Source organism: Gallinula chloropus (assembly GCF_964237585.1).
Source record: "Gallinula chloropus genome assembly, chromosome: 2".
In the NCBI taxonomy this organism is placed as follows: Eukaryota; Metazoa; Chordata; class Aves; order Gruiformes; family Rallidae; genus Gallinula; species Gallinula chloropus.
In genome coordinates, this window is record NC_140086.1 from 63,138,211 (window position 1) to 63,155,299 (window position 17,089).

Consider the following 17,089-nt stretch of genomic DNA (forward strand, 5'->3'; position numbering starts at 1 on the left):
CCTACAGTCTTTGTCATCCTGATCTCTGGTGCTCTCAATAATGCAGCAAGCCTTTGCTCCACCAAAGCGTCACCTGTCTAGGTGAGTCGTGCCATCCCCTATCTGAAGTGACAGCCATCTTTGAGTACCAGCATCTTAACTGACTTCTCTTTCATCATCCATGTTAGAGAAATAACATTTTCGACAAGGTGTTGGGTTTTTCCCCCCCTTTTCTTTATTCTTTCTCCAGCCCCCCTTCACCCCTTAGTTAGAGCACCTGATCAAAAAATTATTTCTGACAAAGATTTCCTGCTCCAAATTAAATGAGCTGAAGGAGACGGAGCATTTTCACGCAGAAAGAAAGTGAAACGTTGATGTTGGTAGTTAATGAATCTGGTAGCAGAGAGAACATTATTGAGACTGGATAATATGATCTAACAGCTTTCCTTCTTCTTATCCTCCCCGTAAAGAATGTATGGAAGTCAGTTATGTGGCATGATTCTAACATCTGTCCTACCCCATAATGGTAATTTGTATAAGTAATGGAAACAGGTTAAATACTTCCATTCTAATGTTGCCAGCAGGGATGAAAATGAACATTTCAATGAAATAATCTCGACAGAGCAGGGAGAGGAGGGGTGGATGGACTGATTCATCTCCAGCTCTCTTTGGTGATCCGAACACTAATGAGAATGCTTGAATGTATAGTTTATCAGATAGAAGGGGAAGAGCAAGTAAATTTCTCAGATTAGAATCACTGTGAAAATATACCCGCATGCAAGCTGCTTCGTTCTCCAATTGCCAGCGTTGGCTAATAATTCGCAGCATTCATTTTAAGGGGATAGGGGAGAGAAGAGAAGGAGGTGAAGCATCTTTTTGTTGGTTTTTAATGGGATGCCTTTAAGGGTTATCATTCAACCTGCTAGAAGCTCGGAGGTTGTTCTTGTTACAGTACCTTATCTACCTTTCAGACCCATTGCATGAGAATTAGAGGGTAGGCAGTTCTAGTATTTTGCCCCCTATTTTGCTGCAATTAGACATGAAAGACACAAACCACTGTAGTAAGGTTATTTGGTTGTCTGATAGTCTGTGGCGCTCCTCAGCCATTGTCATAACTAAGCCATATTTTTCCACTGTAGTGACATTGTAATACAGACACACACACAGATTTGTAGCATCTGTGCCAGAATTTTGTATGAACATTTGTATATACTAATATAGAAGATTTGCAAATCCTCCAGCAGGCATGTTAACCTCTCACCATGCGAGATTATAGATTCTTTTGTAAAACTCAGGACTCTGTATTCTGGAAACCTATCTGTAAATTTGTTTTGATTGAGGGTTCCCCCCCCTGCCCCATCTGATTTTTCTGTAACGAGGGAGATGTGTGGCTACATGTGTCTTCTATCCGTACATTTCCTCTCAAGATACAAAATGTGTTCTTGTGTACAGTGGAAGTCACCCCCAGCCTAAAGTACAGTTTGTGCAAGGTAACAGTGTGGGCTGTGAAAACTTCTGCAGCTGCTGTCTCCTGTTGGCTGGGTAAATATTAGAAGCTGTGGAAATACATCTGTTGAAGAATGGTGAGCATTCACATTGTGCCACTATTGTTTAGAACCGGAGTAGGCCCCGATGTAGTGCAGAGTTTTAGACTTAAACCCATCCCTGTTTGCTGAAACTATGAAATAGGTATTCCAGTGAAAATTACCTCACTATTCAACTGCTTGGCTGAATTGTGGCCTTCAGTACTTTGGTGTTTCTTCTGAATAAATGTGTTTGTTTGGAGGATGTCAAATTGGGTCTGGAAGAGTTTACTACATGTAGTTTTGTAGACTGTTAAAAGCAAATACAATCGTTGCATTTTGTCCTTTTCAAAATAATGTGTTTGATGCTGAATCCCTTTCTGATTGGAAAAGAATACCTCCGTAGAGACAGATGCCTTCAAAAGCACCGGTCCGAGGTTACAGAAAGGTTTTATGTGAGAGTATTTATATTTTTAACCACATCCTTACATTTTGGATCTCTGTCTGCTTTCTCAAACAATGGACGTGTATTTATAGTGTAAATATTCCCACTGAAGCAAACACAATGTGCTGTGCTACTCACATGTACAATATATAGCGTCTCATGTCCACTTAGATTAGAATGCACAGCTTTTAACACTGCTCAGAGATGACAGTGTATCTATGGGGAAGCATTGGCATCCAGAAGGCACATTTTATCAGGAAAAAAATATTAGCAAGACTTAATAAGAAGAAAAGAAACACAAACTGCCTCCCCCCCCCAAATTTTAGTTGTCTGGAATTCAAAGCGTTTTCCCCCTTTTCCTCTGCATGTTTGCCTGAGCCTGTGCACGCACAAATGAGAAGGAAAAGAGAAGCTGAAATTACATTCTGCGATTTCTTCCACTTTGGGTGTAGTTTTTGCTGAGGAGGATCACTGCTTCTATCTGCTCTCGGCATTTCTGCCTGGTTTCAGGACACACGTAAACCAGCAGAGCCTGTGCAGATACAGGAATATCTGGAGAAGATTGCTGAGTTTCTCGGTCACAGAAAGATACACTTTCTGTCTGTCTGTTTGTCTGTCTGTCGAGCTACCTATTATAATTTAGGGGGAGAATCTGAACGTCTCACGCTTTTATTCGAGGTAGAATATTATTACTTGTCTCGGCAAGTAATTATAATAGGGACATTATTGCTATGTTTAAAATTCCAAACCTTACTTATTTGTGAGATTTCTGTGAGAATTTCAGTAAAACATGCATGTTTTTAGAAATTAACATTCTGCATATTTTGTGTGCTTCTGAATTATCTCTTAACAGAAACCTTTTCAGTTAGAGAATTGCACTGACCTTGCAAAATACCATATGTTGAGTGTGCTGCTATTCATCTTACAAACATTAGTAGTCTTGAATGAAAAGGTATTGTGTGTATCCTATGGTAACTAGAGGAGTTAAATGAAATCTTTTGGATTGCAGCGATAGAAATTAAACATTTCATAAATTACTCTCTTTTGGTTAAGAAGTATTATTTCTTTGTGTTATTTTACATAACAACCGTACAGACATGTGGGTGTGCACACCATGTAAATTAAGGGTTTTTTTCCAGAATCTAGTTTAAATTTTGAAATCAGAAAATCAGAGTCCTGGCCAGTCACACGTTCTTAACTCTTGTATTGCAGTATATATTGGTAAGGGAGTGAACTCAATTGCGTAGTAGTCTCAGCACAACCCAAGACCAGGAAAGTAAGTGAAAGATGGATATTTCACCCTAACACTGAGTTTCTTTGTTTTGACAGTTTAACATTGACCTTTCATGTAGTTTTAATGTTTCTTGTGTGGTTTAGCTCCTTTTATTTTACGGTAAAGTCCAAAAGTACAAGAACAGAGAAAACACACCATCATAAATAAATAAAGCAAAATAAAGGATAGATCAGTGGCTCAAGTAGAGTTGCTACTGAGGCACATATTTAGGTGGCCCTATATAGCAATTATAAAATGATATATTTATGCAGTTTAGAATTAAGTAAAGAGATGTAAGCAGATAATTCACATGGATTTTTTTTCCCCAAAATGCTGTATCAGCTGCAGCAACATTCAGCATCTTACAGCAGTTTCTTACATCTATTTATTTAAAATACTGGGATGTGAAAATTAGAGAAAATGGGTGTACTTCCACCGGGGTTAGTAAGAAGATAGCTGTTTGTAAAAGCTCAGAATTCAGGCCCCCTCAGGTTTCAACTTCACCTTGGTGGATGTCTGCTGATCATTACTAAGTTTTTGAGGCTTTTAAAAAATAAAAATGCCAGATGGTAACTGTCCATTTTTAAGCATTTTAGGCTCAGAGGTTTTGTGGGGTTTTTTATTTACAAGTAATTTCAGAATCGCCAACCATATTCCTTTATAATTGTTCTTTACTTTTCTGAAACATAAAAAATCTTGTCTTTTGCTGTTAGAAATGACTGAAAACAGTTGTGCTTAGTGAGAGAGCTGAGAGACTGTAGCTGTACGGGTGAATTCTACCTGCGTACCTAGAACTCACAACTGCAGCGGTACTACCGTGCTCAAATACCTGCAGAGTGTTTCAACAGCAGCGGCACTGCAACACTGGGAACCTGACTGACTTCTTAGTTCCTCTACAATGTCTGTATTTTATTCTTCATTTTATGGATTAAATGCATTTTTGAGAATATATATTTTTTTTCCTGGATTTATAATGCTTTTATGGAATCTTCCTGGCTTTGGCTCCAGAGTGATTTCTGTAGTGACTCCAGTTGTGCTCGGTACTTGCTGGTTCTTCTAAGTATATTAGAAGACTCCAGAGGTTGAGTCACTCTGTAATGAATCGGGACCTGCTTAACGCTTTTTCAAAACTAAAAAAAAAAAATCAAATTTTCTTCTGAAAAAAATTTGGTATGTGGGCAGATGCTGCAGTACTAGCTGGGCTACTTTTCTCTTTTCTCTTTCTTAAAAGATCAGTCTGAAGTACATAGGGGCTACATGAAGGCTGAATTGTAAAGGCGAATGCAAAACACCCTACTGACCACAATACTGTTGCTTTTCTTTTTTTAAAAAAAAAAGTTTCAAAGAGTCCCCAGATTACAACAAGAAGATTCTTTTTATTTTTCAGAAAAATAAGTTTCTGAATATAACAGCAACTATGTAATAAAGCAGCTCAGCTCCACTTATGCTCCCCCCCCCATTGAAGAAGACCTCAGCTTTGTTAACATGATAATATGTACTTTCTTTGTATCACATAGGAGCAGAAGTGCCTCATTTTCTGGCTTTCTTTCAGTATTGTGCCGTAGAGGGACACAGCCCACATTTCAGCATCACTTGCTGCACCATTTGCCTGACAAGGAGGCATTTTTTAATTCGATTACTGAAAATTGTTCACAATCCATGTTTTCCATCTTGACATGCTTATAAATGATCTACAGTCCATTATCGTAGAGATTTTTTTTTAAAGCTTCTTTTACAAAACTGGTGGCAAATGTGTACAAGTATGTTTTCTGCTTTGCAATAAGAGTGTACATTTATCACTTAGGTACATGTAAGCCACTTCTGTGAATTGGGCCCTTGGAGTAAATGTGTTTTGATGTAACGGCCATCTGCTCATGAATATCACACTTGCTAGTTTAAAAAATAGTTTGATATAGATAAACACATAGTTTGGTAAGATTGTATAGTTTCACTGGGTGGCAATACAATAGCAAAGTTTTATATTTACTGTAAGCCAACACCAGGCTGGGATGGAGGTCTTGAGTTTTTATGTTTGTTACTTTTCAAAATTGATGTCTAACATTTAGTTGCTCACTGTTTTCAAAATGGCAAATGCAGGACCTGCATCAGATCGTAACAGGAGGGGCAAAGCGTTGCCATTGTCATGAAATAGCTGTTTTAGAAACCAGTCTCAGCTCTCAGGTGGACCCAGGTACAGCCAGCTGCCAGGAGATCCTGAACAGCTCACACTTGCCCTGCACACCTCCCTTAGGGTTCTGATCTCGGTGACTCAGAAATGGCCCTTGTAGCCATGGCCAGAGCCAGTTTTCCAGAAGAGGCAGCCCTGATGGGGTGCCGTGTCACACCCATGGCTCTGAGGGTGCAGGTCAGCTGCAACATGTCACGCGTACGTAGTGCAGTAAGTGTAGCTCAGTGCCAGACCGTTTAAAAAAGCTGATAAAACCTGGTTTAGTGGGGTCTTTGCTTGATTTTGGTTCTGGTGTTGTGGAGTGTGTGACTGACGGTAAGTTTGGTTTCTGGGTGTATCTTCAAAAATTGTCTTTATGGTCATTGCTTTTAGTACCGAAGACAGCAGTGATGTAGAATATGCATGTTTGATAACTTTGTCTTGTTTCCCCCCTTCCTGTATTTTAGCATATGTTCCTGAGGAGGAATTGAAAGCAGCAGAAATAGATGAAGACAGCGTGGAAGATGATGGGCTGTCTCTGGACATCCAGGAGAATGAGTATTTGTGCAATGAAGAAGCGGAGATCAAAGAGGCTCAAAGCTACCAGAACTCCCCAGTCAGCACTGCAACTAATCAGGATGCAGGCTATGGTTCGCCGTTTAGTGAAAACAGCGATCAGCTGGCCCATTTCAAAGGCACTTCCTCTAAAGAAGAGAAAGAGGATCCTCAGTGCACAGACAATGTTTCCTATCCACAGGACAGCTTGGCACAAATAAAAGCTGTGTATGCAAATTTGCTTTCAGAGACTTGCTGGTCCAGTTTAGCTTTGGACTTAAAGAAATCCAATCCAACCACCAGCAACAACGGAATCAGCCAGAATGAAAACACCACCAGTACAGACACCAACGCCAGTTCCCAGAGTACTAACACTACAACTACCAACACAAGTACCAGTACAACCACCAGTAACACTAGTAACAGTACTAGCAACAGTGGTGGCTCAGGTTATGACTGGCACCAAGCTGCATTAGCCAAAACTTTGCAGCAGACCTCATCGTACGGACTTCTCCCCGAGCCCAGTCTTTTCAGCACAGTACAGCTTTACCGGCAAAACAACAAACTGTATGGGTCTGTGTTCACCGGTGCCAGCAAGTTCCGATGCAAAGACTGCAGTGCAGCCTATGACACGCTGGTGGAGCTAACGGTGCACATGAATGAAACTGGACATTACCGTGATGACAACAGAGATAAAGAAGCTGATAAGACCAAGCGGTGGTCAAAGCCTAGAAAACGATCGCTTATGGAAATGGAAGGCAAAGAGGATGCCCAAAAAGTGCTGAAGTGCATGTACTGTGGGCATTCGTTTGAGTCTTTGCAAGACCTCAGCGTCCATATGATAAAAACAAAGCATTACCAGAAAGTGCCTCTGAAGGAGCCAGTACCAGCCATCACTAAATTGGTCCCTTCTACCAAAAAGCGAGCACTTCAGGACTTAGCTTCCCCTTGTTCACCTGAGCCCACGGGGATCACTGCAGAAGCTTCACTGGCCGAGTCTGCAAAGGATCAGAAAACTGCCAACCCCTATGTGACTCCAAACAACCGCTACGGCTATCAAAATGGTGCTAGCTACACTTGGCAGTTCGAGGCACGCAAAGCCCAGATACTGAAATGCATGGAATGCGGCAGTTCCCATGACACTTTGCAGCAGCTCACCGCTCACATGATGGTCACTGGCCATTTCTTGAAGGTGACCAATTCTGCTTCCAAAAAAGGCAAGCAGCTAGTATTGGACCCTGTGGTGGAGGAGAAGATACAGTCTATACCTCTTCCACCCACCACCCACACAAGGCTACCAGCCTCCAACATTAAAAAGCAGCCTGATTCCCCAGCGGGCTCCACAAACTCGGAGGAGAAGAAAGACCTAGAAAAGGAAAAGGTGGTGGTCAATGAAACAGAGAAGAAGATTAAAGAAGAGAACGAGGACTCTACAGAGAAATTTGAGCCAACGACTTTGTATCAATACCTCAGAGAGGAGGATCTAGATGATAGTCCTAAAGGTGGAATAGACATACTGAAATCCCTGGAGAACACAGTGACAACAGCTATCAGCAAAGCTCAGAACGGGGCGCCTTCCTGGGGAGGTTATCCCAGTATTCATGCAGCTTACCAGCTCCCAGGAACAGTCAAACCCCTTCAGCCCGCGGTGCAGAGCGTTCAGATGCAGCCGTCGTACGCCAGCAGCGTGAAGTCGCTGTCGTCAGAACACAACGCGCTCATCCACTCCCCAGGCAATCTCACACCCCCACCTCACAAGAGCAATGTATCTGCTATGGAAGAGCTGGTGGAGAAAGTTACAGGTAAAATCAGTGTGAAGAAGGAAGAAAAGCCTTTGGAGAAAGAGAAGAGTTCTCCAGTCAAACCCCTGTCACCTGCTGCTAAGGAAAACAAGGACTTCCCCAAAGCAGAGGAAATAAATAACAAACAGCAGCAGAAGAAGGGCTCGGAGCCAGAAGTTCAGAAGGTCAAAAAGGATAGTCCAGCAGAAGCACATACGCCAAATGGTACAGAGCCACTTAAAACAAAGGTTGCGAACGGCTGTAACAATCTAGGAATCATCACGGATCATTCACCCGAGCCATCCTTCATTAATCCATTGAGCGCTTTGCAGTCCATTATGAATACCCACTTAGGCAAAATTTCTAAGCCGGTAAGCCCCTCTCTGGACCCTCTGGCCATGCTGTACAAAATTAGCAACAGCATGTTGGACAAACCCATTTACCCAACCACTCCGGTCAAGCAGGCTGATGCAATTGACCGGTACTACTATGAGAACAGTGATCAACCTATTGATTTAACCAAGTCCAAAACCAAACCTCTGGTTTCCGGTGTGGCTGACTCTGCCTCGTCCCCGCTAAGGGAGAGTGCCCTGCTGGATATTTCCGATATGGTGAAGAACCTCACAGGGCGCTTGACTCCCAAGTCGTCGACTCCGTCTACCGTGTCGGAGAAGTCTGATGCCGACGGGAGCAGTTTCGAGGAAGCTCTGGACGAACTGTCGCCAGTACACAAGAGGAAGGGCAGGCAGTCCAACTGGAACCCTCAGCATCTTCTGATCCTTCAAGCCCAGTTTGCTTCCAGCTTGAGGGAGACCCCAGAAGGCAAATACATTATGTCGGACCTCGGTCCACAAGAGCGGGTACACATCTCTAAGTTTACTGGTCTTTCCATGACCACAATTAGCCACTGGCTGGCCAATGTGAAGTATCAGTTAAGGAGGACAGGTGGAACTAAATTTTTAAAGAACTTGGACACAGGACATCCTGTTTTCTTTTGCAATGATTGTGCCTCTCAGTTCAGGACTGCTTCTACATACATAAGTCACTTAGAGACACACCTAGGGTTTAGTTTGAAGGATCTGTCAAAGTTGCCACTTAATCAGATTCAAGAACAGCAGAATGTTTCAAAAGTCCTCACAAACAAGACTTTGGGCTCACTTGGAATTGCTGAGGAGGACCTAGGCTCCACGTTCCAGTGTAAGCTCTGTAACCGAACTTTTGCAAGCAAGCATGCAGTCAAACTGCACCTTAGTAAAACACATGGCAAGTCCCCAGAGGACCATCTGATCTATGTAACTGAGTTAGAAAAACAATAGCGTCCAGGTAAGCAGCCAGGTATGCAAGTGACCACAGGAACATTGCACTAAACTTCTTCATAGTACTGCACTAGGCCTGACCTGAGCCTCTGAAATCAGTCTTACTTTTGTTGCTGAACTGCCTATCTGGACCTTGGTTTTTCTTACACTTATTTTGTAGTTATATTTATATGCTCTTTGTCTGATCTGTGCATGGTTATTTTTTGTTTCTGTTTTTATTTTTTGTGAGTCAAAGTCTGACCTTTATTTTCAACATCTGTCCTTGATGTTAAGCTATCTTTTGTAGAATATAGTGGGAGACACTATTGAGAGACATTAATTTAGCCGTAAAGAAAGACACAAAGAACAATGATAAAGAGACATCCTAAAATTACAAAGTTGCCATGACAATAAAGGTCACAGAACCTGGTAGTGTCAAGTTTTAACCCTCTGAGAACTGTAATAGCATTTCTGTGCCTTTCCCAGTTACTAAATAACCAAGTAAGGAAACAAAACAAAACAAAACAAAACAAAACAAAACAAAAGGCTTAAAGGCATTTCATTGAACTAAAAGCTGTGTCGGAAGCAGAACTTATTTTTAGTTTTTTTTTAAATGAATGAGCTTCTTTTTTTTTAATGCAGAACTGGTTTGTGAAGAAATTGTGCATGCAGTCCTTGGAAGAAGGAGAGCTGTGTAGTACTCAAGGGGTTAGGAAGCCACAACTGTATAAGTTAAATAATAATTTAAAAAAAAAAAAGAAAGCAAACCAAGTTGCCACTATGCCCAAACCCTCTGGATGCTGAGAATTGCCACTTTTTGGCAAAAAAAAAGAAAAAAAAAAGTAAAAAAAAAAAAGTATGCAAGCTGTTATTTAAAACAAGTGTAAAAAATGCTCTTTTTTTTCTTTCTTTCTTTTTTTTTTTTTTTTCTGTAAAATACTGCAGTTTATAGTTATTTACAAATGTTAAGCTTTGGTACAAGCTGACCTTTCTATAGTGTGCTGCATTGGTAAATGAAAACAAACAAAAAAATGGGGCAAATGTTGGATTCTGTTCCTTGTAAATTGCCAGCATCAGCTTAAAAAAAATACATGTTACATATCGTACCATTTTAAACTGTTCAACTTTCTTTGTACCTTCTGGCTGTATGCTTTCTCTTTTAACTTTTTATATTGTCATTTTATATTCGATTTCTGTGTATATAATGTAAAACCACACTTTTTGAATAAAATTTAGTTCCTGCAGCTTGATATAAATAGAGAAATTTTACTGGCACCTGCATCTTTCCAGATGTATGTACTTAAAGGAACTATCTGACAAAAAAAAATAAATAAATAAAAATAAAGCAAGCAATGCACTATGAATTATACATTTTGATGTTTTATCATTAATATTGTACAGTACATTTTGGTTCACACAATTAAATCCACTGTTTTCTCAAGTGTAAAATAAACCCACATGCAGTTCTTGATTTACATGCATTGTCATGTCGTCATTATATTGCCTTTGAGGTGTTACTCCAGCAATAAGAGGCAGCGTTTATGTAATCAGCCAGCAGAAATCTATTCGAAATCATCTCTCGTCATCTGTCTGCCGACCTGTTTCACTCGAAGCCGCAACACGGACAACCTCTGAGCAGAGCTGTGCGGTGGGTAGGTACCGCGGAAGGTGCAGGGTCAGTAGGGTGCCCGTCAGGTAGCGACGGGCGCTGGCGCTCAGCGCTGAAGCACACGAAGCACTGCAAATGTTCTGGCCAAGTTAATCTTCCCGCGCAGTGAGTCTGTACCCACGGCCCTTTCCCGTCCGTGTTCAAGGACCGTCTCCTCCCTCCCTTCTCGGGCACAGCACGTTTGATTTCGACAGTTCCGTCGTTGGAGGCGGTGGCTTCTGCGCCGGCAGTCTGATGCGGGCTGTGGTACTTGCCGTTCTGGCAGCGGCGGTGAAGACCTCCGAGGCTTTGACACCGGTTTGTACTTACAGTACAAGAAGGCAGACCTGTGTTTCTCTGTACTTTTTAAATATTGCATTTTGAGGTAAGATGAGTGCTATCATATCAGGTGTTTCCCTTAATCTTTATTTCTGTTCTGTTGAATGCAGATGTCATTTAGAATGTAAAAGAGAGCTGTCAGAGCCTTCACTTCTCTATCTCCTGAGTGCTTTGACAGTTACAGTGTGTGAAAGCCTGGGATCTGCTATCCATTACACTTTTTGGAGGGGCTATTAAACACGAGGACCTAGAGGGGTTTGCTTTCACATGGTATTAGCGATACTATTGTGTTATATATACTTCTGTGTACCTGTGTATATTTCTGCTGCTGCTTCTCAACTCTTCTGAAAGGAGTTCAGATGTAAGATCCTGGCTTCCGAGTGCCGTGCACTCCGACGTTTAATCTTTGCAGTCACAACCCTGGAAACATCCATGCATTGTGGTGGTTTCCACAAGAGCCGAGCAGGTCCCTGCCAGTTAGTTACAGTTGCGTAGCATTTCTGACTCCTGCAGGGAAGTGCCCTGAGGTTTGGGTTTGTTTTGGTTTGGTGTGCTTGGCCTTTTTTTAAAGCGCCCCTTACTTTCTTCACTGCTAACAACCTATGTCCTTCGGGGGATCCAGCCGTTTAGACACTGCAGTTCAATTACTGGATGATTATGTACTCTGGGCCCGAGGGGTGGTGAGGAAGAATAACAGCCGGGCCTACGGCTGTAATGCAGACTCTTTACATAATAACCCTTTGAAGTTCTGTTTACCTCACTGCGGGCCCGCAAACATGTGATTATACAATACGCTGTATTACGTTGCAGTGGTGGGTGAAAAGGTTGAAAGGGAGAAATAATAGCTCTGAAGTGAGTTTGAATCTAATGTAAATCCATTAAAACTCATTTTGAAACATGGCATGTAAAGTGAGTTCTCAACACCAGGTGACTCCCTCGAGAGGTGTTTATGACATTGCTAAATCCGTTCAGTTCTGATAGCTTCAGAATTGGACAATCACTCATCATCTGTGCCACTGTCTGAAGGAAGTCCATTTAGAATAAGCTAGCAGCTTTACCTGGCGACTATGCTGATGTAACACTTTCCAAGACTGAAATATGAAGTAGATGAAAATTTGAGGGCTCTAATGTTTCACTTGCTTAACAAAATAAAGCACAGTGACAGTATGATCTTTATTCTTTGGATTTTTGCTGCTTTTGTTTGAGTATCATATTTCTGAAAAATCTCCTTTTAAAAAAGAAATTGCATGGTTTAAAACACAGTTCCTCTTTCCCTCAAAATTAGTTTGCGGGTTTATTTCCTCTTTATTGCAGTCAAATTTCAACAAAGGTAAGCTTGCACTATTCTACTTGTGGAAGAGACCACGTAGCCTTTCCAGACTGGTCCTGGAGAAAAGAGATGTGAGAGTCCTAAAACCTGTAGTAGCCTCCGTAAGCCTGCCTACCTATTTTCTGACGTATTCAAAATCCATTGTGTCTGATTCTTTTGGGAGCTGTGTAAAGCTGCTTTTTTTATTCCCTGGCCGTACGTGGCTGGTGGTTACACCTTTGCTTGTATCTGTATTTCTGGGGAAGACCTTGGCTTGTCTGTTTCATGGGCTCAATTTCTGTGTCTGTGTGCCTTGCCGTGATGTGGGTTCGAAGCTGATGCAAACAATTGCAAACTTGAGGGAGCTGCGTACTGATGACATTGAATGAATGATGGGGTTGTTTTCTTTTTTAACAGCATTTGGTGGGATATTCACTAATGTCTTCTGCAACATAACTTTGTTACGGCTTTCTCTGGGTAGTTATGCTGGTAATAATGACACCAAACATAATCTGTCCTTATCACAGAGGCCACTAAGATGCAATTGCAATTAAGTATAAAGGCATCAAAATACATGCGTTATCTTCATTAGACTAATCAAGGCACTCTGCATCAGCTTCTGCCTGCAATTGTCAAATCCGACCCAAATTTGAACGTGTGATGTTCTCTAAATAATATGGCATGGGTCCTGGTTAGGAGACCTCCAAGGAGAGGCCAGTTTCCACGCGGAGTGTTCTCGCAGCTCTGTAGGTGTCGGTCTCCTGGCTGACTCAGTATTGAGTTACTCTCACAGCATGAAAGTAGCAGGAAATGGGATTTCACCATCTGTTCACTGAAATGTAAAGCAGGGTCCTTTTCTGTGTGTGTATGAGAACTGAGCGCTAACCCTGGTTTACTGGCCAGATACTAATCTGGATAATGTGATTCTCCCAAATTTTTGCTTTCCTCACCGTTCTGATTGAGCTGCTTCTCGTAATGTCCCACGTGGCTCTGCGTACTTTCTCTTCATCACTATGTGTAGTCGCCTTCATCCTACAGGTAGGTAGAGTGACCACATTTTGGGATGAAAAATTGCTATTCTAAGTAAAAGGTGATGCCATAGCAAAGTGAAAATATCAATGCCCATAACTGTGGATATTGTAAAAAAGGAGAACATTTCACAAGTCTATTTAGATGATGCAGATTACCTGAGGTTAGTATCATTTATGAAACACGCTCCTTGATCCAGATCCTCATTAGCTTTGTGGTTTTTTACTAGTGATACAACCAAACTGATTTTAAAACAGCTCAGCAGCCAGAGATCAGAACTGCCAACACTGATATGTAGCTAGTGGAACCTGTTTACTTTGAGACAACCGGTATTAGAGTAGGTGGTGAGTGTAAAAGCTGTGGACCTTCCCACTGAGAATGAGAAGCTCCGGTTACTCTGTTGTGAAGATTTCTTTGTTGTTGTTTCTCTTGCTTCTCTCTTCTGTCCTGTCTAGTAGTCAGGGTCAGCGTGGTCAAAATATGTCTAATAAGTTTTAATGCTAATTACTGTAGCTGTTTCATCTGTTTCTTGCCTTCCCTGTAAAAAATGCAAAGTTTAAATTTGATTAGCTATGGTCAGGTTGTCAGGATTTTTTATGGTTTTTACTTCTGGATAAACTTCTTACTGTAAAAAATGTGGGGGAGGATTAACTGTAAAAAATATTAATTTTTTTAAAAGAAGCATTCCTTTAACTAAACTGTCCAGGGCACAGTGCGTTGACCACCAGCACAGCATAATTCACAACAGGTTTAACATAGTGACAGTGCACCATACTTCCATCCAGAGCAGTTGTGTCAGCATTGTCTGAAGATGGAGGTTAAAGCCTGACAGGTTCCTGACCAGGCTCATCAGATGTAGGACACCTGCGGCTAAATGCCACGTGGTCACTTGAGGAAGCGGGGTTGGAGTCTGGTTGCCTGCAACCCATCTGCTCTCGTAGGAGTCCAGAGATGACTCGTTTGCTCAGAGCAGCATACATTATGAAATCTTAGGGGGCCGATGGGACATGTTAGGCAAACAGAAGCGAGCCTTCAGGGTCACGCTGGTGGAATTCATTTCTCTTGGTATATGCAATAACTTGTCTAAAGCTGCCCCCTTGCAGTGTGTACCAACCAAAATTTGTATTTGAGGTTGTCTGCGAAGCAAGAAAGTGGAGTGGTACCCATAGTTTCTGCCCAAAAGATATCACACGATGGTGGAATCTAGAAAACAGAATGCTAGAAATCATGTGGTCTGAAATAGCAGCCAGACCTCCTGGTAGAGGCCCAGAATAAGCAGCTGAACTGAGCTCAGTTCCATATAATCAAGGATGGAAGATCCAACAGCAAAGAGCAAGCAGTTTCTTTCAGAAGAAGTTCACTAGTGGACTGGTGGGTGCTAAATCATTTTCGCAAAATGCATTAACCTGCCAGTTGGCACTTTGGCTTCATTATATCATACCGTGTGCCACCATGCTCAGAATCCCTTCACCTTCTGCATGCCTTTCAGAGGAGTTTGGATACTCAAGACTGCGTAGTGCTGAGGTCAAATATCGGTCCTCCTGAATTACTTGAGATCATGAAGTTTGTGTGTTGAATGGCAGGATGCATTATTGTGTCTTGGATAAGGGCATCGTCTTCAGATGCAGACAGGCAGATTGGGTCGCTCATTATTTGCCACCGTTCTGCAGCTAGTGGAGACCATGGCTGTAAAATCCTGGAGGCTGCCTCTGGAAGTCAAACCCAGCCAGGGAAAAACAAGGTTTCTGCCACCTCCCTCCCGCCGTTACCACACAGTGTACTGGGACAGGTGAAGAAATGGGGGCTTAACCTGAGTGTTTCTGAGTGGCAGCGTTCTGTAAAAACTCACTGCCTTCTTCAGGTCCTGGTTAGGCTCAGTTTGTTGCTGCACGGCTCCAACGTGTAACGTCTTATTTGTTGTCATGGAAGCGCTGCTACAGGCTCAGTGTCAAGAACATCCTCTTCTGCCTGTTCTCCCCCCACCCCCTAGTCCCCAGCACAGCAAGGAGAACTGGCAGAGTGGCTCCGCAACTCACCACCGTTCTGCGAGGCATTTGAGGGTAGACAGTGTGGGAGAGGAAGGGGATAGCTGGGGACTTTGATCTTGATAAAGGGGGACCAAGTTTTATGTTTTCAGACGACCTCTTCGCCTCAGCTTAACCCGCTATGCCCAGCAATACAAGAAGTGATTCTTGAAAATGCTGCCCTTTGGCTTCAGGGTCTTCGACATCTCGTTGCTCAGTGATTGCAAAGGTGAAGAAGTTGTGTAGTAGATCACTTCTGTTCATCCCATGGTCCAAGGGAAAGCTGGACCCGTTGTTGGTGGGGCATGAGATTCATTAATGGATCTTCTCACCGGTATAAGTCACTCCTTAGGCATTTTCATTCTGGGCTTTTTCTTTCGATTTAGACTAAAGTACTTTGGAAGCAATTGAAGCCAAACTGGAAAAAGCCACTTTGATCCTGTAATAAGAAAAAACTGCTTCTGTGGTAGGGAAACAGCCTCACGCTACCAGTGTAGCTCTAACGGTTCGACTGGAAAATTCTCCCAGTTAAACAAGCTTTAACTTTATTAACGTGCAAATGCTGTCTCTAAAAAACGCTACAGCCTCAGACACTGCCCGCCACTGGTATATTACCTGGCAGCCCAAGGTCAAACACACTCAGCATGTTTGCGATGGGCACACTGTATTAATAATTATATATAGTAGTATCCGAGTGTGTCGCACGGCGATGAAATGTGGTTCAAGGATGCACTGAGCAGCACATTTCTTTTCGCATTCGTGTGTGTCTTTCCGTTCAGGGGAGAGTTGTCTTCTTAGCTGCCTCTAAAGTGCTACCTTGCAAAAGTTTGTAGCGCTGAGCGTTAACTGTCTCGACTGTTTCTCATCACTACTTTTCTGTGGCGGGATAATGTGAAAAATTAGATAGCTTTGCTCTAAAAAAGGCAGCAGGTCTAGACTTAACATTGCACGGGGAGATCCTCCGCCCGAGTTTTGGGGGTTGGTGAGTGTCACATTTTACAATTTTTTTTAAGTGTGCTTTGACAACTGGGAATCTGGGAAAGTACAAAGAAGAAATAGGACCAAGGAACGACTAAGAACAGAGTGTAACAATCGGCAGCCAGTGGAAGGGTAAAAGCAGCAAAAGAAAAAAAAAAAGAATTGGAGCTTAGAGATCCACTGTGAGAAGGAAGAAAAGATGGGGAAAATAAATGACAGGAGAGTAACTGCTATTAGCAAGAGCAGAAAGCAGGGACTGAGAAGGGTGAAAAGGGAAAAGGCTGGAAGTCCTGATTGCCTGTTGGGAAACAAAAGGGGACCTAGCTAACTGGGGCTCTGTGCTGGGAGATACAAGCATGCCTGAGGGATCCTCATTTGGGAACCTCTCTGACCGCTTGCAAAACCCACAGAATGAGGCTGAATTTGTCTTGGGAAGGAAAAAAGGTTTTGTGGTGGACAGCTGAAGTAGTCAATGTAAAAGACTTCACAGGACAGCCTGTTCGAAAGCTGGAGGGTCAGGGAGAAGAAGTAGAGGTAAGGAGGGAAGCTTGAGCAAAGAGTTTGACATGTGGTGGTGAGTGCTTTTTACCTGGTGTCCCATAAGACAGGGCGAGGAGCAAAGAGGAAAGCTTTTCATGAGGGGAATGTAATGGTTGTCCTGTTGGTGGTGGTTGGCTTTGGGTTTTTTTTTTACCACTTAAGTCTTTCTAAGAGCAGTAGCTACCTCAGATTTGTATTGCAGTA

At 42.4% G+C, this 17,089-nt stretch overlaps 1 protein-coding gene across 1 annotated transcript in view; it reads left to right on the forward strand.

The window, feature by feature from the left end:
• The window catches only part of TSHZ1 (teashirt zinc finger homeobox 1), a gene marked incomplete at both ends in the record, with an annotated part of 52,438 nt that extends 43,399 nt beyond the window's left edge, over nt 1-9,039 (forward strand). The window contains one exon of the mRNA XM_084280289.1: nt 5,855-9,039. Within this exon, the coding sequence (XP_084136415.1) occupies nt 5,855-9,039 (3,185 nt within the window). The remainder of the gene's footprint in view (nt 1-5,854) is intronic.
• Nucleotides 9,040-17,089: the final 8,050 nt, after the last annotated feature.